Source organism: Natator depressus, chromosome 3 (assembly GCF_965152275.1).
Source record: "Natator depressus isolate rNatDep1 chromosome 3, rNatDep2.hap1, whole genome shotgun sequence".
Classification (NCBI taxonomy): domain Eukaryota; kingdom Metazoa; phylum Chordata; order Testudines; family Cheloniidae; genus Natator; species Natator depressus.
Genome location: NC_134236.1, coordinates 135,525,048 through 135,548,361, shown reverse-complemented (window position 1 = coordinate 135,548,361; position 23,314 = coordinate 135,525,048). Strand labels below are relative to the sequence as shown.

The following is a 23,314-nucleotide window of genomic DNA, read 5'->3' as shown; positions in this document are numbered from 1 at the left end:
CATTGCCATAGAAGAGCTCAGCCATCCTAGCTGACGTATTAAACCGTCATGGCAGCATTCCAGATACAGCAGAAGCAGAATGCGTCGCACCTGTTTTCAATATGTTCCGTTATTTTTTTTACTGGGACATTTATCTGTTTATTGCCACAAGATGTATTATTATGTGCCAAACCCTATATGACACCAATCCCATTGACTCCATAACAACTAATTGGAAATCGCAGAAATTGGCCAATCATAAAAAGAGGTGATACAAAGAAAGAATAGAGACAACAAATATATAAAAGCTATTAAATATGTATCAAATGTTATCTTTTCTAAATCATTAAAATACATTTTAGCAAAGGTTGGGAAAGTTTTTCACCTCTTTAGACAATTGCTTTAAATATTTTAAAACAATTCTTAAGAAAAAGTTTATCTGCCACTGTTAAAGTTATGCCTTCAAATATTATTACTCTACACAGTCCAGAGTGCCTGCCTCCGCCCATCCATGATCATAAAAAAAGCCTTAAACTACGTTAGTGTGGTTTCTAAATCCAAAGCTTTCAGAAGTCCAAGAAGTAAAAATCTGGTGAAAGTTTGATATTTACTTTAAAAAATAAAAATAAGATATAAATAATTAATTAAATGAAATAGTCAAAAGTCATACAAAGTACAATACTAATTTTTTAGCTTGCTTACCTTCATCATAAATTTCTGCAGAGCCATGGGGGCCGGGGGAAAAAAAGAGAAAACATAAAATGAATATTTGCTCTCAGTCACTTAAAAATGTGTTGTGTTTTCCTTAAAATAGTCAACAAGATGCACTGAAGTAAAATCATATTTAAAAGCAGAATTTACCACAACAATTACTATACAATTACAGTATATGCTAGAAAGCACATCTGCTCAAAACAATTCTTCATAAATTCTGTAAAATAATTTCCTCAATTTTAGTCTCATATTAAAGCATACATCAGACTAAATAGTTTTTATTGTGTAAATTAAAATGGAGTGCAGTGAACACAGGGGTCACAGTTGAAATATTTTAATAATGTGCTCTGCAAATGCCTTCTAACTTCACTGCAGGTTTCCACATTCAAAATGCAGTGATCCAGACAGCAACACAACTGATAGCATTGACTATGTTATAAATAGCATGTACATAGTAAACTAAGAAAACATAATTGCTACTGCTATTTCTTGCATATTAATTCTAAAGAATTACTCCAAATGCCATATGCACTATGATGCCAAAGAATTATGGAAATGCATAATATAGTTTTCAAATAACTCATATATGAATTAAGTCGGCGGAAGAATTCTTCTAGTTCTACGTAGTTAGAATACGTGGTAACTACTTATGCTAAACTATTGTTCCATCTTGTACTTAGCTGTGATACTCTGAGTCCTTTTTCCAGACCCGAAGAAGAGCTCTGTGTAGCACAGCTTGTCTCTGCCACCAACAGAATTTGGTCCAATAAAAGATTATCTCACCCCACTTGTCTCTCTAGTAACCTGGGACCAACATGGATACACCATCACCCAGTAAGAGGTAAGACTAGTTCAAATTATTCCTCCCAGTGTGCTTTACCTAGCTTTGTCAACATTTAATTTCATCTGCCATCATGTTGCCCTTTCCTACTAAGTCTCTCAAGAACCTCAGTTCTCTGCTTGTCACTCACCTACGTAACTGTTATCCACAAATGTTGTGCTATCCTTGCTCAGACCCTTTTCCAGGTAATTAACAAATATATTAAACGTCAGTCCAAGTACAGAACCTTGTTTTCTGTCCCTTAGCCAGTTTCCAATCATTTACAGTACCTTTATTTCTTATCCCAGGACTCCTTAGAGATTCCTTAAAAGACTCTTGAGAATGCCTTTATCAAAGGTTGGTTGTTATGGTCTTTTTTTCTTTCTCTCTTTTTTTTTTTAAAGCCCAAATTAAATTTACCACTTGGTTCACCCTTGTTGACATGATCAAGGAATTCTAGCAGATTATAGAGACAATTTTTCTTGATAGAAGCTGTACTCTTTTGTCTCTATCATATCATGTTTGTCTGGGTATTGTATAACTCTAGTTATTATTTCAGCCAGTTTGCATGGTACTGAAGTAAGGTTTATTAGTTTATAATCCCTAGGATCACTTCTGTGCCTTTTCTAAAGACAGCTCCGCTGGCCACACACACTACTACACGCGCCATGTGCACCAGAAATAACCAGAGGGAGGACAGCCCTCAAGCGCTTTTCCCCAATCAGTAGTACTGGAGGGGCAACTCTGCATGGCAGGCACCTATCTGCACACAGTGCCTGCTTGTAAGGGGCACAGCTGTACAGTGCAAGCCTTAGGGGGAACCTCTGGACACGCCCCACAAATTGGTACCACTATTTATTGAACAGAACTAAAGCATTCTAGATACATCTGCCACTCCCTGGTGAGAGAAGGTTCTTTAAAAAAAAAAAAAAAAAAAAAAGTGTCTTCAAACTGCATCTCCTATCTCTCATTCACTGCAAAAGGAGAATGCTGACTTTCAACAGGATTAACACACAGCTGAAAAAAAATCTGCCATTCAGAAAGGGAAGCGTGCTATGTATAACAGTTCCACAGCTATCGCAACATCTCCCTACACTGAGACACAGAGCTCCCACGCTACTGAAATATCAGCAGATGGCTTTGATGGACTCCCAGGAATGTGGTGGGTGGGGCATACGTTGGAGGCCCTACTCCATGTATTCTGAGCTCAGGGGCGGGAAGCTGGAAGTGGGGACACTCTTCTGCTCCATTATATTTGTCCCTCTCCATGCCTCACAGTGGAGGCAAACACAGGGCTCTTGACTAGGAAAAATAATCCAGAATTTATCTTTGGAAATTAACTACACAGAGTTATACTATGAGATATCTTAATGCCATCCTAAACAAGGACTTCAATACTGACCTTGAGAGATATTGCTTAAAGACAGGATTATATTGAAGTTTTAAAAAATACATAATACAGATTTATAAAGGCATGAAGTCTAACAGGGGAACAGATATTAAAACAATGAGTAAAATAACATCACCCATAACTAAAAAGCAAAACGAAAGAAGAGAATTAACAGTAGGGAAAAGTTTGTTCTAAGTTACATGCAACTCCACTGGCCTGTCAGTGAAGTTGCAATAGTATAATTGAGATCATAGTTTGCCCAAACATGTTTAGTCACATACACCTATGAAAAATGACTATATGTTTCCAAGTCCATTACAATAACAAACCGTACATACAAAATCAATTTTAAGGATGCCACAACAATAAGCTCTATATTACAGGCATTAAAGGTCTGAGGAGTTATTGATTTTCATTTTAGTACGGTTACCAGAAACAACTGTGAAAAAACGGGACAGGGGTGGGCAGTAACAGGCGTCTATATAAGAAAAAGTCCCCAAAAATGGGACTGTCCCTTTAAAAATGGGACATCTGGTCACCCTGCATTTTAGCCATTAAGGCACAAAATAATATTTTATTACACTCTGAAATTTCAGGATGCATTGTAGGTTCTCTAATATTTAGAGGCATGGACCAGAAGACAGACTCAGTTCTGATGATACTTTGAGTTCTGAGATATTTCTACAATGAGAATTAAAGACTTTAGGTGAAAACCCACCCCACTGAAGTCAATGGGAGTTTACCATTGACTTCAATGAAGCCAGTATTTTTCCCCCTAGATTCATCATTAGAGTTCATCACGAGGTGTTATAGTTTAGAACACATTCAACTGGTATTTCATCTAGTAACCAGTTTACTAAGAAGATGGCTATAGTTGTGACTGTAATTTATAATACAATCTATTGGTCTATAAAAAAACAGATCATTGTTCAAATACCTCCCTCTATCCAATGGTGCTACACAATTCTTTTTTTATTCATCTTTACATTGAGACCGACTCATATGGCATTGAACTGTAGTTCTCAATACAAATTAAAATATTTTGAACATTTAACACATTTTGTTTTTTCCCTGAAGATTTGCACATATGGATTTCCATAGATGTGCTGCTAGGTAGAAGAAGAATGTTTTTCCAGATGTAATATCATACCAAGGTCCTGACCTCTTGAAAGAGATGAAGTATCCTGACCTGATTCCAGTTTGGATAATCCCAATCTGCCGGCCTGAATTCCCTACATTCAACCGCAAATGGTATTTAATCTCTTGGGGCCAAATCCTGGGAAGAGAATCAAAGCCTAAGTACAGGTTTCAGAGTAGCAGCTGTGTTAGTCTGTATTCACAAAAAGAAAAGGAGTACTTGTGGCACCTTAGAGACTAACCAATTTATTTGAGCATAAGCTTTTGTGAGCTACAGCTCACTTCATTGGAAGCATTCAGTGGAAAATACAGTGGGGAGATTTATATACCTAGAGAACATGAAACAATGGGTGTTACCATACACACTGTAATGAGAGTGATCACTTAAGGTGAGCTATTACCAGCAGAAGAGCAGGGTGGGGGGGGACCTTTTGTAGTGATAATCAAGGTGGGCCATTTCCAGCAGTTAACAGAAACGTCTGAGGAAGAGTGGGGGTTGGGGGAGGGGGGAAAATGAACATGGGGAAATAGTTTTACTTTGTGTAATGACCCATCCACTCCCAGTCTCTATTCAAGCCTAAGTTAATTGTATCCAGTTTGCAAATTAATTCCAATTCAGCAGTCTCTCGTTGGAGTCTGTTTTTGAAGTCTTTTTGTTGTAATATTGCGACTTTTAGGTCTGTAATCGAGTGACCAAAGAGACTGAAGTGTTCTCCGACTGGTTTTTGAATGTTATAATTCTTGATATCTGATTTGTGTCCATTTATTCTTTTATGTAGAGACTGTCCAGTTTGACCAATGTACATGGCAGAGGGGCATCGCTGGCACATGATGGCATATATCACGTTGGTAGATGTACAGGTGAACAAGCCTCTGATAGTGTGGCTGATGTGATTAGGCCCTATGATGGTGTCCCCTGAATAGATATGTGGACACAGTTGGCAACAGGATAGGTTCCTAGGTTAGTGGTTCTGATGTGTGGTGTGTGGTTGCTGGTGAGTATTTGCTTCAGGCTGGGGGGCTGTCTGTAAGCAAGGACTCCCCTGTCTCCCAAGATCTGTGAGAGTGATGGGTCGTCCTTCAGGATAGGTTGTAGATCCTTGATGATGTGTTGGAGAGGTTTTAGTTGGGAGCTGAAGGTGATAGCTAATGGTGTTCTGTTATTATCTTTGTTGGGCCTGTCCTGTAGTAGGTAACTTCTGGGTACTCTTCTGGCTCTGTCAATCTGTTTCTTCACTTCAGCAGCTGGGTATTGTAGTTGTAAGAATGCTTGATAGAAATCTTGTAGGTGTTTGTCGCTGTCTGAGGGGTTGGAGCAAATGCAGTTGTATCGTAGAGTTTGGCTGTAGACAATGGATGGAAGCTGGAGGCATGTAGGTAAGTATAGCGGTCAGTACATTTCCGGTATAGGGTGGTGTTTATGTGACCATCGCTTATTAGTACCATAGTGTCCAGGAAGTAGATCTCTTGTGTGGACTGGTCCAGGCTGAGGTTGACGGTGGGATGGAAGTTGTTGAAATCATGATGGAATTCCTCAAGGGCTTCTTTTCCATGGGTCCAGATGATGAAGATGTCACCAATGTAGCGCAACAGAGTAGGGGCATTAGGGGACGAGAGCTGAGGAAGCGTTGTTCTAAGTCAGCCATAAAAATGTTGGCATACTGTGGGGCCATGCGGGTACCATAGCAGTGCCGCTGATTTGAAGATATACATTGTCCCCAAATGTGAAATAGTTATGGGTGAGGACAAAGTCACAAAGTTCAGCCACCATGTTTGCTGTGATATTATCGGGGATACTGTTCCTGATGGCTTGTAGTCCATCTTTGTGTGGAATGTTGGTGTAGAGGGCTTCTACATCCATAGTGGCCAGGAGGGTGTTTTCAGGAAGATCACCAATGGATTGTAGTTTACTCAGGAAATCAGTGGTATCTCGAAGATAGCTGGGAGTGCTGGTAGCGAAGAGCCTGAGGAGGGAGACTACATAGCCAGACAATCCTGTGGTCAGGGTGCCAATGCCTGAGATGATGGGGCATTCAAGATTTCCAGGTTTATGGATCTTGGGTAGCAGATAGAATACCCCAGGTCAGGGTTCCAGAGGTGTGTCTGTGCGGATTTGTTCTTGTGCTTTTTCAGGGAGTTTCTTGAGCAAATGCTGTAGTTTCTTTTGGTACCCCTCAGTGGGATCAGAGGGTAATGGCTTGTAGAAAGTGGTGCTGGAGAGCTGCCGAGCAGCCTCTTGTTCATATTCCAACCTATTCATAATGACAACAGCACCTCCTTTGTCAGCCTGTTTGATTATGATGTCAGAGTTGTTTCTGAGGCTGTGGACGGCATTGTGTTCTGCACGGCTGAGGTTATGGGGCAAGTGATGCTGCTTTTCCACAATTTCAGCCCGTGCACGTCGACGGAAGCACTCTATGTAGATGTCCAGTCTGTTGTTTCGACCTTCAGGAGGAGTCCACCCAGAATCCTTCTTTTTGTAGTCTTGGTAGGAAGGTCTCTGTGGATTAGTATGTTGTTCAGAGATGTGTTGGAAACATTCCTTGAGTCGGAGACGTCGAAAATAGGATTCTAGGTCACCACGGAACTGTATCATGTTTGTGGGGGTAGAGGGGCAGAAGCAGAGGCCCCGAGATAGGACAGATTCTTCTGCTGGGCTAAGAGAATAGCTGGATAGATTAACAATATTGCTGGGTGGGTTAAGGGAACCACTGTTGTGGCCCCTTGTGGCATGTAGTAGTTTAGATAGTTTTTCTTTTGTAGAGAAGCAAAGTGTGTGTTGTAAATGGCTTGTCTCGTTTTTGTAAAGTCCAGCCACGAGGAAGTTTGTGTGGAAGGTTGGTTTTTTATGAGAGTATCCAGTTTTGAGAGCTCGTTCTTAATCTTTCCCTGTTTGCTGTAGAGGATGTTGATCAGGTGGTTCCGCAGTTTCTTTAAGAGCGTGTGGCACAAGCTGTCAGCATAGTCTGTGTGGTATGTAGATTGTAATGGATTTTTTACCTTCAGTCCTTTTGGTATGATGTCCATCTGTTTGCATTTGGAAAGGAAGATGATGTCTGTCTGTATCTGTACGAGTTTTTTCATGAAGTTGATAGATTTCCACTCCATATGGCTAAATTCAGTGCCTTGCATAATGACAGGTTTCAGAGTAGCAGTCAGGTTCGTCTGTATTCGCAAAAAGAAAAGGAGTACTTGTGGCACCTTAGAGACTAACCAATTTATTTTACCAGGCGGTCTGTGCTGCTGGACAACAACAACAAACACAAATCAGAGAATTGGTCCTTATTCTCCCTCTAATATGGATTTGGCCCACTAGATGGGTGCAGCATACTGAACCACTGGCCACTGACCTAACACAGTACTGACCCTCCAGCAGAGAGTGTAAGGGAAATGCTATGCAAGTTTCTCTCTGGGGATTATAGGAAGTGTACAGACACTTCTGCTTCTGCTGCCCCTCTGTGAAGCGAACACGCAACTTTGCAGCTGTCTGGAGCATTTTTACCCACATTGTGCCTGATTTTTTGGTGCTAGGTGAAGTGAGTCCTGTGTATGTAGTTTACAAAGTGCTCTGCGTTCCCCTGATGGATGAAAGGGGCGATATAATGTAAAACATTATTTGATATGTTATCTACTGAAGTAGTTGCCATTTTCATAGTTTAGACCACAGTTTAGTACAGAGAGTGTTTCCTTACAATACCCATTTTATTCTTTATCGTAACATGCCTCTGACAGCTATAGTTATTGCTTACATGAAAAACTAATATTAGGAATGTCTTTGGTGTATTTTTAGCTTGGTTTTATTGTGGTTTAGCTGCTGGGAATAAGAAGAAATAGGCAATCCAATGGCAACCGAGTTTTCTGCAGTCCACTGGTGATGCATGGACAACAGTTCTACAGCATGATGTTGAATAGTAAAGGGGAAAGGATTCATAATAGAATATTAGAAAGATATTTCTACTGGTGCATACAAAAATTCAGACCTCACATCAATTCAGCCTTGGAGAGAGAAGTGCATTTAGGCAATCACCACATTAATTTCCCTTAAATGGAACTGAGCTACAATCCCAAAAGTAAAGAGCTTCATCAAATCACATAATCCATAATACTCTTAGATTAATTTAAAATAATTATTTTTATGAAGGACTTTCAGTTCTGGATTAAATTATGCCTTTAGGCACTGGTCTGTAAAACAGTAATTCCATATTAAAGACAACTTTTAGTATAACTCTTTATTTGAGCCTCATGTGGTTCTCTCTCCCACCCTTCTCTCAATTTTCACTTAAGTCATCAAGATGTGTATATGCCTAAATTGGCTGACCATGTGGTGACATAGGTGAGACCCTTGTTCTTCCTCCATTTGTCCTCCATATACTTCAGGTGATGTCCAAAATAACAATGTAAGTTCTTCAAGGAAAGGGCCATGTCTTTGTCTTTGTATTTGTTCTGGAACATTCCTAACATGGTTCTACCCATAATAACATAAAATATCTATACTTCTATAGATGTACTTAGTGATACATTGCACACAAGAAAATTCTCACAGAACATTCACATTCTCAGATGACTTGTTAAAAACATTTGAAACTGTGGTAATTAGCCCTCCTAAGCTATGCAACTAATTACTTTTAAATGATATTGCAGATGTATTGTACCCTTTGCTATGCTTTGCTGAAGCTTAGTTCCTCACTGCCATTTTAACCTCTGAAACACCCCCAGTTTCTTTTTTCTGCTCATCTCCAAACTGTATTTCCTAGAGGCCAGCTCTTCTGTTTTATTCTGTTCAACTCATTTTCTGTTCCCCTCAATCCAGATTCTCTGTTACCTAACCAAGCTCCATGTGGGATTTGAAAGTAAGTGTTTTACAAAATATCTAAAATGTGTTCCTCTCTCACTGTAAAAGATTTACTTGCATACCAATATGAAGAATAGCCTTATCACCAATGTACATGTGGGCTGAAACAAACAGAACTCATTTGAGGGAGAGAAAAAGGCTAGTATTTGATTTCAGCAGAAAAGGTTCATCAGTCTGATTTTTCCTTAAATATTTAGGACACAAGTGTACACCACTGAAGTCAAAGGGAATTTTGTCATTGACTTCACTGGGTGCAGGATAAAGCACCTACTCTTCAGCATTTTAGCATTTAAGAAAAATATCTCTTGCTTTCTGAAGGTTATGTAAAGGAAACATTTTGATGAGGATTATACACATGGATTTAAAAAAAAATTCACACCTGGACATATGAGGGCCAAATTTTCTGAAGAGCTAAAACGTTACCATTGCTTTCAATCGGAGCTGTCAGGTGCTGAGCAATTTTGAAAAATCTGGCCACTATATTTCTGTGTCTACATGGGAGCTAAGCTCTTTTGAAAATCTGGAGCTAATTGTGGGTGCTGTGCACTTTTCAAAATTTGGCCACTAATACATAAGTCAACACCAAGTTGTTGGGATGCTGCAAACAGATCTGGATGCAGGAATTTTTAGCACTTTCCAAGCAACAAGAAACAAGATTTATTTTTATTTCACGTTTTAAATTATGCTAAAAAGGAAAAGGGAAAAAAAGGAAAGAATGAGAGAAATTTCTTGCATAAGAAGAGGTTATCTGTAACTGGAGGCTCTTCGAGATGTGTGGCCCCTATTTGGATTCAAAACGTGGATGCGCATCCACGCCATGTGCCAGAGCTGGAATAGTTTTGTAGTAGCGCCCATTGACCCTCACATGCATCATCTGTGTGCTTGCATCCAAAGCTATAAGAGGCTGTGTGGATTGACGCCACTCCAGTATCCCTCTTACCACTACACAATGTAGCCCGCAGCAGAGGGGATGAAGGGCAGGTACTGGACTCCAAATAGGGACCATGTATCTCAAAGAACTTCCTGTTACAGATAAGTAACCTCCTCCTCTTCTTCAAGTGATGGTACCTATATGCATCCAAACATGGGTGATTAGCAAGCAATGCTCAGCATGGAGGTGGGTATGAGGACTTGCAAGAAATTACAGTCTGAAGGACAGCGTGGCTGACTGCCGCATCTGTTGTCGGAGCAATAGCATAGTGAGTGGCAAAGGTGTTGACAGAGCGCCACATGGCCAAATGCACCAGTTCCAGAGTTGGACAGCTTCTGCACATAGAGAAGAAGACCTGGAGCCACCTTGCTTGTTGATATAGACAACTGCTACCACGTTGTTGGGTAACATGAATGGGAGGAATGCCTGACAGACAAGACAGGCAGTTCTCAATTCCAGGACATTAATGTGCATCCTGGCCACTCTTGGTGCCAGAGGCCTTGGACTGTATAACCATCCAGGTGGGCACCCCAACCAGTAAGGCAGGAGTCTGTGGTGAAATTAGCATGGGGGCTGGGAGATGTAAACAGGGTGCCGACCAGGACCTTGCACAGGTTGGTACACCACCTGAGGGAGGCCAAGACAATCTGCGAGAGCAGGACGGTCTTGTCCAAGAGGTCTGTCTGCAGTTTGTAGATCAACTTGAGCCATAGTTGGAGACACTGCATGTGGAAGCAGGCATAGGGCATTCTGGGGGTGCAGGCCGCCATGTGGCCAAGGATGGAAAGACATTGATGGACACAGGTGTGCGGACTGCAGTGTAAGTCCATAATGAAAGAAGTGAGAGTTGCAAATCAGTCCACCGGGAGAAAGCCCAGATCACGAGAGTGTCCAGGTAGGTCCCAATAAAGGTGATCCACTGAGCAGGTATGAGGACTGATTTTTCCTTGTTGATACAAATGCCCAAAGGGCCCAGACAGCTGAGAGGAGTTGGTTGCATGTCATCACAATTAGGAGCCAGTCATCCAGGTAGAGAAACACGGAGTGGCCAAGGCACCACATGTAGACTGCAATGACAGTGAAGACTTTTGTGAATACCCAGGGAGCGGTGGCGATACCAAAGGGGAGCACACGGAACCGACAGTGGGAATCACCAACATTGAAACAGACAAATCTCCAGTGAGCTGGGTGAATGTTGATGTGGAAATACGCATCTTTCAAATTGAGAGCCACAAACCAGGCTCCCTGGGAGAGGGAGGGGATTATGAGGGGAAGCATGACCATCCAGAACGTGAATTTTCATATGAACCTGTTGACTAACCAGAGGTCCAGGATCAGGCAGCGGCCACCTTCCTTTTTCAGAATAAGGAAATATGGTGAATAAAAGCCATGGCCCTGGTAACACAGGGGGACTAGCTCTATGGCACCCTTCCAGAGAAGGATGTCTGCTTCCTCTTGGAGGAGAAATTCATGGGAGGGACCTCCACAGCCACCATGGAGAGAGCAGCGAGGGGGGAAAGAAGAATTCTACAGAGCATCCCCGGTGAATGATGTGGAACACCCTGCGGTCCATGGTGTTCATGCCCCAATTGTGGCCAAAGAGGGCAAGACAGCCCCCAAAGATGACCTGGAGCCCCATGAAAGGGATAGGAACAGTTTCACGGTTCTCGATGGAGGAGTCAAATCTGCTGCTTAGATTGATGTTGCAGGAGGGTTGATGGAGCGGAGGTGGTAGTGGTGGAGTAGCAAGACCACTGAGCACACTGGTGATGGTGGGATGGCTCCTGCTGTCTTTGAAAGTAGGGAGGGTAGAGGGTGTGGGGCATAGGCAAAAGGACAACCTCTGCTGCCCATGAGATGGGGTATAAATGCCGAGCAACCACAGCGTGGCACAAGAATCCTTCAGTCAGGGTAGGGAGTCATCTGTCTAATCACTGAAAAGTTTATGGTTATCAAAGGGGAGGTCCTCATGCGTGGTCTGGACCTCCTTAGAGAACCCAGACAATTGGAGCCAGGAGTCTCCGACTACACCAGAGAGCATGATGCAGTGTCAGCGACATCCACAGCTGCCTAGAGGCTCACCTTGGCAACCAATCTGCCTTTGTCCAGCAGCATCTGGAAGTCTCACTGCTTGTCTGGTGGCAAAAGAGCCTGAAACTCCGAAAGCTTGCAGTAGGTGAGAAAGTCGTATTTCGCCAACAGGACCTGATAGTTGGTCATACGGAACAGGAGTCCCACAGAAGAATAAACTTTCCTGCCCAAAAGGTCCAGCTTTTTTGCCACCCTGTCTGGAGGAGTGGACTTGAGGTGTTGTTGGCAAGTGCGTTCGGTCGCCGCATGAACTATCAGTGATTTGGGGAGTGGGTGAGTGGGGGAAAAGGAAGTGTGTGCCCTGAGACGGGACAAAAATACCTTTCTGCATGTTTAAGAATAGGGCTACAGGCAGCTGGTGTATGCCAAACCGACTGCACTAGTTGCAGAATGGCCTCATAGACAGGGAGGGCCATCTGGGAGGGTCCCGGCAGTGGCAGAATATCCAGCAGCTATTTTTTTGTGGTTTTTGGTTTTGTGGGTCCTGGATCTATTATACCATGAGGCCAATGGCCGCAGCTACTTGCTGAAGCAGGTTGTAGTATTTTTCCTGGTCATAAGGAGGAGAGAGGGAGGGTGGAATCAGTGCCTCATCCGTTGACAACAAGGCTATGGTAGGGACCGATAGTACCGATGGTACTGGCTGCGCTAGGTCTTCCCCAGGGTTGTCATAAACTGAAGAGGGCATGGTGTGGGCAGGGGATGGTCGGTAAGATGTCACTGGCGGAACCCGATGGTCCCGATACAGGTCCTAGGGAGGCCAGTAGGGTGAAGCATAAAGATCACCGGTGTCAGCAAGCCACAGGGATAGTGGAACCATGGCTCAGCAGCAGGGCCGGATGCCAGTGGATAGCGCAGTCGGTGCCTGGGATCTGGTCTGCAACACTGAGTAGGGGGAAAGGAGGGATCCAGCTCTGAGAAGCACTCTGACTCTGAGGATGGTCCGGCAGGGGAGGAGCTGACAGTGCTGGTGGTGCAAAGCGGGCGGAAGAAGGGTGCCAGTCAGCAAGGAGCAGGAGAGGTTCATCCACCGGAGAAGGCAGGACTGAGGTGCCTGGGGTATTGGAGAGCAGTGGGGAACCAGGGTATGGGAGCAGAAGCTCCTCAGGAGGCATCAGCTATTCCAGGTGGCCGGACGTATGGGGAACCACACACGACAGTCTAGAGGGGCCCGGCAGCATCGACAGTGCTGGCAGTACCAGACTGGTGAGCAAGGCTGGCAGCAGCACTGGCGGATCACATCGGTGCTTCTCCTTGTGCTCGGTCCAGGGCTTCTTGGGAGTTGGGGCAGCTGGATCGGTGCGTGACTTTTCACCCAACCTGGCTCGGCTTGTGGAGGCAACACTGTGCTGTGGGGCGGTCCCTATGGGGGAGCTGCCCTGATGTTCATGTCACTGCTTCTTGTGTTCACAGTGTGGCTTCATAGGCTATGGCAGTATCGATGGCTCCAGCGCCTGGCAGGAAGATAGAGGGGCGCTCACCGGCAGTGATGGATGCCATTCTGACAGACCCACCAGTCCCACATCTAACTGCACACATGGGCGCATAGCCTACTCCATTAGAAGCCTCCGGAGGCGAAGTTCTCTAGCTTATCATAGAATCATAGAATATCAGGGTTGGAAGGGACCCCAGAAGGTCATCTAGTCCAACCCCCTGCTCGAAGCAGGACCAATTCCCAGTTAAATCATCCCAGCCAGGGCTTTGTCAAGCCTGACCTTAAAAACCTCTAAGGAAGGAGATTCTACCACCTCCCTAGGTAACGCATTCCAGTGTTTCACCACCCTCTTAGTGAAAAAGTTTTTCCTAATATCCAATCTAAACCTCCCCCATTGCAACTTGAGACCATTACTCCTCGTTCTGTCATCTGCTACCATTGAGAACAGTCTAGAGCCATCCTCTTTGGAACCCCCTTTCAGGTAGTTGAAAGCAGCTATCAAATCCCCCCTCATTCTTCTCTTCTGCAGACTAAACAATCCCAGCTCCCTCAGCCTCTCTTCATAAGTCATGTGCTCTAGACCCCTAATCATTTTTGTTGCCCTTCGCTGGACTCTCTCCAATTTATCCACATCCTTCTTGTAGTGTGGGGCCCAAAACTGGACACAGTACTCCAGATGAGGCCTCACCAGTGTCGAATAGAGGGGAACGATCACAGCCCTCGATCTGCTCGCTATGCCCCTACTTATACATCCCAAAATGCCATTGGCCTTCTTGGCAACAAGGGCACACTGTTGACTCATATCCAGCTTCTCGTCCACTGTCACCCCTAGGTCCTTTTCCGCAGAACTGCTGCCTAGCCATTCGGTCCCTAGTCTGTAGCGGTGCATTGGATTCTTCCATCCTAAGTGCAGGACCCTGCACTTATCCTTATTGAACCTCATCAGATTTCTTTTGGCCCAATCCTCCAATTTGTCTAGGTCCTTCTGTATCCTATCCCTCCCCTCCAGCGTATCTACCACTCCTCCCAGTTTAGTATCATCTGCAAATTTGCTGAGAGTGCAATCCACACCATCCTCCAGATCATTTATGAAGATATTGAACAAAACCGGCCCCAGGACCGACCCCTGGGGCACTCCACTTGACACCGGCTGCCAACTAGACATGGAGCCATTGATCACTACCCGTTGAGCCCGACAATCTAGCCAACTTTCTACCCACCTTATAGTGCATTCATCTAGCCCATACTTCCTTAACTTGCTGACAAGAATACTGTGGGAGACCGTGTCAAAAGCTTTGCTAAAGTCAAGAAACAATACATCCACTGCTTTCCCTTCATCCACAGAACCAGTAATCTCATCATAAAAGGCGATTAGATTAGTCAGGCATGACCTTCCCTTGGTGAATCCATGCTGACTGTTCCTGATCACTTTCCTCTCATGTAAGTGCTTCAGGATTGATTCTTTGAGGACCTGCTCCATGATTTTTCCAGGGACTGAGGTGAGGCTGACTGGCCTGTAGTTCCCAGGATCCTCCTTCTTCCCTTTTTTAAAGATTGGCACTACATTAGCCTTTTTCCAGTCATCCGGGACTTCCCCCGTTCGCCACGAGTTTTCAAAGATAATGGCCAAGGGCTCTGCAATCACAGCTGCCAATTCCTTCAGCACTCTCGGATGTAACTCGTCCGGCCCCATGGACTTGTGCACGTCCAGCTTTTCTAAATAGTCCCTAACCACCTCTATCTCCACAGAGGGCTGGCCATCTCTTCCCCATTCTGCGATGCCCAGCGCAGCAGTCTGGGAGCTGACCTTGTTAGTGAAAACAGAGGCAAAAAAAGCATTGAGTACATTAGCTTTTTCCACATCCTCTGTCACTAGGTTGCCTCCCTCATTCAGTAAGGGGCCCACACTTTCCTTGGCTTTCTTCTTGTTGCCAACATACCTGAAGAAACCCTTCTTGTTACTCTTGACATCTCTTGCTAGCTGCAGCTCCAGGTGCGATTTGGCCCTCCTTATATCTTTCCTACATGCCCGAGCAATATTTTTATACTCTTCCCTGGTCATATGTCCAACCTTCCACTTCTTGTAAGCTTCTTTTTTATGTTTAAGATCCGCTAGGATTTCACCATTAAGCCAAGCTGGTCGCTTGCCATGTTTACTATTCTTTCGACTCATCGGGATGGTTTGTCCCTGTAACCTCAACAGGGATTCCTTGAAATACAGCCAGCTCTCCTGGACTCCCTTCCCCTTCATGTTAGTCCCCCAGGGGATCCTGGCCATCTGTTCCCTGAGGGAGTCGAAGTCTGCTTTCCTGAAGTCCAGGGTCCGTATCCTGCTGCTTCTTGTGTCCTGGGTGGGAACAATTGGCAGATGGTGCAGCAAGAAGCAAGGTGGGCTTTGCTGAGGCAGTAAAGACACGATTGGTGCTCGTCACTCACAGAGAAGGAACGCAGGCACGAAGTACAGTTTTTGTATCCAACTTGCCAGGTCATGACCCCTGGGAGCAGGGGGAGCTCCCTGATGGGGGAAGAAGTCCAATGGGGGAGCCTAACTAGCTGAGTCGATCAGACACTATATGCAACTAATACAACTATAAACCCTATATACAAGGGGAAAAAAGTAGGCAATCAGCTCTTTGAGCAAGCTAAGAACACCGAAGAACAGGGGTTCTGACTCTGGCTATGCAGCAATAAGAGGGGACTGGAGCGGCGTTGACCCGCATGGCCTCTTACAGCCTTGGATGTGAGCACACAGACAACGCATGACACAAATGTGGGTGAATGGACACTACTACAAAAGTGTTCTGGCTCCAGTGCATGGCACGCATGTGCATCCACCTTTGGAATCCAAATAGGGACTATCACTTGAAGAAGAATATATGATTTTCTTTCATCTTTTCCTGTCAGTATTTATACTTCCTTCATCTTAAAGAAAACATACCAGGAAAATAAAGTTCCTCCATATTCAAGTATGGCAGTGATATTTTTCAAGCAGTTGGACCCTGCAGTGCTGTCTCGGATTGGTGGCAAGGTCTTGGGGCCCTATCACTTGATCTGCTGTCCACAATTACACAGAAGCCTGTCTTTTGTGAACTCCAAAAGTATAACTGGGTTAAAAAAATTAGATAAGTTCATGGAGGATAGATCTATCAATGGCTATTAGCCAAGATTGTCAGGGACACAATCCCATGGTCTGTGTGTCCCTAAACCTCCAACTGCCAAAAGCTGGGACTGGATGACAGGGCCTGAATCACTTGAAATTGCCCTATTCTGTTCATTCTCTCTGAAGCATCTGGCATTGGCCACTGTCGGAAGACAGGATACTGGGCTAGATGAACCATTGATCTGACCCAGTATGACCATTCTTATGTTCTAAGAGGAAAGATAAATCATGCAGAAAAAATCCTTTTAGACTCTCTATTCCCTGGATTTACACATTCAATTTTTTTTTGATAGCTTGCATTTTCATTCGCATTATTACTGGTGGAATGCATAGCAACCCCTATATTAAGATAGCCCAAGCATTTCCATTCTGAAAAGGGCATTTCCAGTTTCTTTTAACTTTCTCAAAAGTGCATCTTTTCAATTGAAATTTGGTATACTTGTTCTCAGTTATCTTTTTCCTGAAAGTTTCACCAAAAATAGTTGAGCTGTTTTCAAACATGAAGGAGTATGGGGAAAAAAGAGGCTTTTGTGTTATTAATCTTTCTGAACTTTTTATGAGATGCTCTTAGTGCCTCAGAGGATGGTGATGGAAAGATAACATTTTGCAGCTACATAGACCCTGATCCAGCAAAGCATTTAAGCATATTCCTGTTTCTCTGATTAGGGCCACAGAAAACCTCTCTCTGATCAAAAGCCCACTTAAGACAATGGAAAGACTTCCATGGGCTTTGGATCAGCCCCATAGTTTCTAGATTGCAGATATGACTTTCAGTGATCTGATAAAATCATACATGTTTGGCAGAGCAGAAATAGTTTTAAAAAATTCACCCATGTGCACTGGTTTATGTTTTACAACAACAACAACGATCTACTGGTGGTCCATGGCTACACACACCTGCATAAATAAAAAGAGTGGAATTTTCGAACAAGTAAATGATCTCTCTGCATTCTATATGATTTGTTCATGCATAAGGAAGCTGAATGGAATTTCAATTTCCTGTGAAACAGTCTGTGAATGGATATATGGAATGAGGCAAGGGATCCAGCCTCAATGATCACGTATTCAGTATATTGAACAGCTTTCTGCTACTGTCTAGCAAATAGTTGCACATTTCTTATGCAATTTTCAAGTTGCTATGTTCCTTTAATATTAACTGAATTAATCCAATGTAGAGCTGGGTGAAAATTTTTGGACAAATAATTTATTTGCCAAAAAAATGTAGTTCCAGTTGAATTTGCCAAATAGTTTCAACTCCAAAACATTTTTTGGGATTCAGATGCAATTGATCCCTTACAATTTTTACCCCAGTGGTTAGAGCATTCACCTAGGTTCAATTCCCTCCTCTGCCTGATGTGGAAAAGGGATTTGGACTTGGGTCACCCACATTGCAGGAGAGTGCCCTAAACTGGTGGGTTATAGTATGGGTCTCTTGTTGTTTTTGTGAAGTGGAATAGCATCAACAGATCAGTGGAGCAGGGATCTGAACATAGATCTCCCAAATCCTAGGTGACTACCTAACCACTACGCTGTAAAGTAATTCTCTCACTCTAGCCCCATGACTATTCATTGTCATTATGAAAGATTATGAATTGCCACTATGCATGACAATCAATACTCATGGAGACACAGAGAAAACAAGTTTTCCTTAGATTTTTTGGAACCAAGCAAAAAAAATAATCAGTTATTTACCAAGCTCTAATCCAAAGAATATGTACCAAAAAAATATTGAAGGCCAGATGCCCAGCCTTGGTTAAGTCCTCTTAGCAACCTCCAGCAGTGCAAAAGCCACTTCAAATTACCCTAAAGTTGGGGATTTTCCAAAAGCTAGAGGAATTTCACAATGATTTAAAACTAGCACATCTGGCTTTATACCACCTACTCCACACCCTCCAGACAGGAAGCATTCCAAACTGGGCTTTAGCAGAGATGGTCAAGACATTGGTGCACTGAGTTAAGAACTGTGACTAATCTAACTTTCACCAGAGGTCAGTTCAGTCCCAGTATCCTGGGAGATGTACGGTAGCTTAGAGTCATCTTTCCCATCCCAGCTACACATGCTTGGCACAATTAGGATCCAGCCCAAGATTTCTGATGTTATGAAAAACAGGACTTAGCAACTTGAATTAAACTTTTCTCCAAAGCAGAAATATGGAGAATGCTCGGATATCCGGCTTATTCTTATAATTGGATGAGTATCTTCAAGAATAAACCAAAATTATTATTTTGGTTAAGCAGTAAACAGTGTCAGAATGTGCATTATTAGGCTTCCAATTCACATCTCAAGTGCTTTGTAAAGCACAAGGACCAGGGCCAGATTAACCTGTCACTGAGTTCTAGGCCCCTACTTTCTTATGGCTAACAACAAACAGCCATGCAAGTACACCCACCATGGCCAGGCTGCAGATTTTCTGGAAGCAGCTTCTCATCCTGCTGCTACTCAGGGCAGTGCTCACCATGCCGGAGGGGCAGCCGAGCCAAATCTGACTGAGTGGTGTTATGACCTGGTGCACTGGATTGCAGAACTAAAGGATCAGCTGCCCATCCATCACAGTGAGCAGCACCCTGAGCAGCAGCAGGATGAGCTGCCAGTCCCAATAGATCCATACCATAGCTAACCCAGTCACAATGAGTATGATGTGTGTTGCCACCCCCTGTCCCCCCACGAATGTGTGTCTGAGCCACATGCCTACTTTGCCTATAGGTTCATCCGTCCCTGACAAGGACAGGTGCTTCTACAGCTTAATACGGTATATCCTGGTGTGGCATATTACAAACAATGTATTTATCCCAAATCCCAAAATGTATTTTACGCTGAAAAAAGCTTTTTTATTTACTACTATGCCAGAAAAACAATGCCAGAAGTTGGTGCAAAGTTGTGACATCACTAAGAGATTCCAATCAACTAATAAGAACATGACTTTGGTCATGGCCCAAGTTACCTCTCAATTACACTGATGCAATGCCAATAAAAACAATGGAGTCAAATGGGATAACCTGAGAGGAGCATTTGGCCCTCACTGTTTAAAAATACACTCCATTCCCTATCAACACTTAGTTCACTAATGCTTTATAAAGCATTTGAGATCCTCTCACATAAAAATTGTTCCGCTACCCTTATATTAAGCAAATACTTACAATTAGACTGTAACAATCTATAACTGTTGAATTAATATTTATTAACCAGCTATTAAATATGTATTAGCCTTCTATAAATGGAACCTTAATAAAAAGTGTAACTATACAACTGCTGTTCTTCCCATTTACATACAGGAACAGGATGCCACAGATGTTCCAGATTATTTGCAGATAAAATTAAGGACTGATGAATCATGAAGGTCTTTAGACACTCTGGGCCAAATTTTCAAAAAGGCCTCTACCTTCTTTCCATTTGCATGTGCATAAACACCTTCACCCCTAGGTGTGCAGATGATAGAAATTACGTAGGATAATTACACAGGAAAAACCTATAATTATATCACATGTTTGCACAGAGACCTGCATCTCAAATCCTAGTACAGGCTGCCACTTGTAATGCCCTGGCTCGGGCACCAGCAGCAGGGATAGGACCTAGGACATCTGATCAAAAGCATGACCTTCAACTGCCTGAACTAAAAGATCCAAGTCTTATAGCTCAAAGGCTTTATCAGATTCAAACTCATATGTGGTCCAGCCATTAGAGGGGGAGAAGGGACAGAGAAACACATTTTGTAAGCATGGATTACACACTAGTGTTGAAGGCCACTTTTTGAAAGTTTGACCCTGCTGGCTTGAAATAGTTCAATACATTACATTTAGTAAGAACTCATGTCTGGAACACAAAATAAAACATTTGTGCTGAGAGATTTTTCCCATAACATCTATAAACCATTTATATTTATATATTCTGTAGCAGCTGTTCACCATTTTAAAATATTCAGCACACACAGAATTTGGAGCTGCATAAAATAACGCTATTATTTATCAGTATTAACAATTATCTTATTGCCATGCATTCCAAAATTACAATGTGTCCATTGGAAAGACAGTTAAGTTTTACAGGATAGAGTTAAAACATTAGATAGCAAGGCTCAAAATTGTAAGGCAACAGTCAGAATATTATAGGGCTTAATACTACAAGAGAAGTTATAATTACAAAAGAAATAATAACGAAAATCCTTTCTGTGTGTGATTTTTGATGGAAAAATGATTCAGAAATCACCAGACCCTGCCTGGTGTAATAGCCTCTCTTTTGAGCCCTGCAAGTTCAAGTGTTATGACACACACAGGATACCAAAAACAGACATTAGAATTAATGGCAAACATGGAATATTTTTGATCAAGCAAATAAAAGACAGAAGCACATACCCATTTTTCCACATCAACTAGCTGTAGAAAGAAAAAGCAAAAAATCAGTCATCTATATCTTTGAATATAGTGAACCACAGTTTCAAATTTTCAGAAATCTCTAACAGGGATGATAAGTAAGAAGCCATTGCCTATTTATTTCCCCTCCTCCCCCACATGCCAACAGCTATTTTTTTCTGAATATTAATTTCTGCAAAGTACTTCAAATTTTGAAAGCCTAAAATATCGACCATGAAGTCTGATAATTAACTACAAGATTAACACACATTTGGAGTTGAATTAATTCAATACTACATTCTAGAACACAAATCTAACTGTATTCTGAAGTACGCCACAGGCTTCTACACTAAAGAATCTGCCTGTTCTCCCCTCTGTGCGCGCAGCCACAACAGTACACATTTTGCTTCAGAGGGTATAATGGCTTCCCTCCAATGTTTTTCATTTTAAGGGGGTACTATTAGATAGAAAACTAATATGATGTGAGGGTATAGCAACCCTAATCTCTGCAGCACTGTCACCTGGAACATATAACGCCCAACATCAATGGACATTACGTGCAAAACAGTAGAAAACAAAACACCAAAATGTCATTTTATACTTTTGTAAGGGGGAAAAAAACTGAGTCAATCAGTTTCAATGTTTAATACGGTAATTAATTTAAAAATTATCACCTGGGAAAATGTTTGGGCCCTCTCTATAAAGTTTCAGAAAGACAAAGGACTGTCTACTGAAATACACTGGCTGCCACTAAAAAAAATAGCTCCGTATTTCCTTATATTTAGAATAAAAAATACTGCAATACAGTAAATCATATGCCCTAATGTTTTACTCCTAACTAATGCTGCTGATCTTTTGTTAACGAAGACCACTGTAGTAGTTCTTCATAAATTTTCACTGAATGCTTTAGTGCAAAATATGAGTAATTTCAGACAAAAATGTTTCAGTTCCTTATTACCTGAGGATAATATAATGATCGCTCAGGCCCCAAATGTAGGTTTTATTATAAAAACTGTTCAATAAAAATCAAATGTTTTCTCTTTTTTGATGATATATCATTTCAGTTAATAGAGAGTTTTGGATTTCCAACACTACCACATTCCACTAATGGAGAAGAGAAACTGTTATACAACTTTCAATTTGTCATTCGTTCTTAGTTTTCTGGGATTTTGACTGTTTGGACTGAGATCCATTATGACAATTCTATGAATTGTCGATAATATGTGTTACCTTAACCCTGAGTTTGTTATCTACTGCAGTCAACATTAGAGAAATCCTTTCAAAATTAAGCTTCCTATGTTTTTAAATAAATTAAGATGAATAAGAAATAACGACCATGCTGTACAAAAAAAAACAGGTAATACCTAAAGCCAAAAGAAAGCAATAAGACGAAAGATATCTTACTAGATGAAAAGGAGTAGTCAGGTTAATTTCACTTGAGAGTTTGCCATTCATCATCTTGTTTTCTTGACATCCCTTATGCTGAAATTGTACGTATGTGCTATTTTGCTTCACAATCAGATGGGAAGTTGATGCAAGAGAGAGCTAAATTAATTAAAGCTATATCATGTTGCCATGGTTCTTCTGGAAGTTTTCCTGCTAACCCAAAATTTACTTAAGTGAATTAGGCAGCCAGAATTGTTTTGGGGAAGGCTGTGAATCCACTTAAAGCTCAAGCTGCATTATTACTTGTATTAATCAATTGCCTCCTTATTGCTGACTTGTCTATTTGTTTTAGCAGACAGCAAAAACATTTTACAGTTTCAAGAGTCAAGCTTAATTTTAGACCACGTTCTCAGAGGCTGCAGTACACATTGTACGCATGTACTGGCGCTCTCAAAACCCTACCTTTGCAAGTACTTGCAGGCTTTTGAACATGCAAAAAGGACCTGTACAGATTGGTCTATGAGTGGAATTGTTTGAATTGTACACATATGTATATCAGGCTTTGCAAGCATAATGGCGCATGGGCAATTGTGTGAATGCACCCCTTGCACCTATCTTTGAGGGAATGACCCTTAATCTAGTGTAAGAATACACATCCTTCCATTGGAAACCTTTCATTCTTAACTATGGCCAAATCCTGCAGCCTTTAGTCCTTACTCAGGCAAAATCATCACTAAAACTATATTACATACACTCATTATTCTAGGAGAGCCTCTCACTCTTGTTGCAAATAGTGAGAATGCTGGGGTGAAATCCTGGTCTTGATGAAGTCAATGGTCAAACTTCTATTGACTTCAATAGGGTCAGGAAATCACTCTACTGTAGATATAGCAATATATTTTTCACAGCATGGTGATAAACACACCAGCAGCCATTCTACACTAATCCTGCCATATTTCTAATGCTGGTGCTGTCAAGAGAAGCTGCTGGAGGCGCAGTACTTTTCAAAAATCAAGCCAACTATGTAAATGCCTCAGTACTGCCTTAGGATCCTAACTTTTAAAAATCTGGCCTG

The 23,314-nt window shown here is 42.3% G+C and overlaps 1 protein-coding gene across 1 annotated transcript in view; it reads right to left on the bottom strand.

Moving 5' to 3' along the window:
• RYR2 (ryanodine receptor 2) overlaps positions 1-23,314 on the bottom strand; it is a 698,126-nt gene that overhangs the window by 446,797 nt on the left and 228,015 nt on the right. Inside the window, exon 4 of the mRNA XM_074948896.1 lies at positions 682-696. Coding sequence (XP_074804997.1) covers positions 682-696 — 15 coding nt within the window. The remainder of the gene's footprint in view (positions 1-681; positions 697-23,314) is intronic.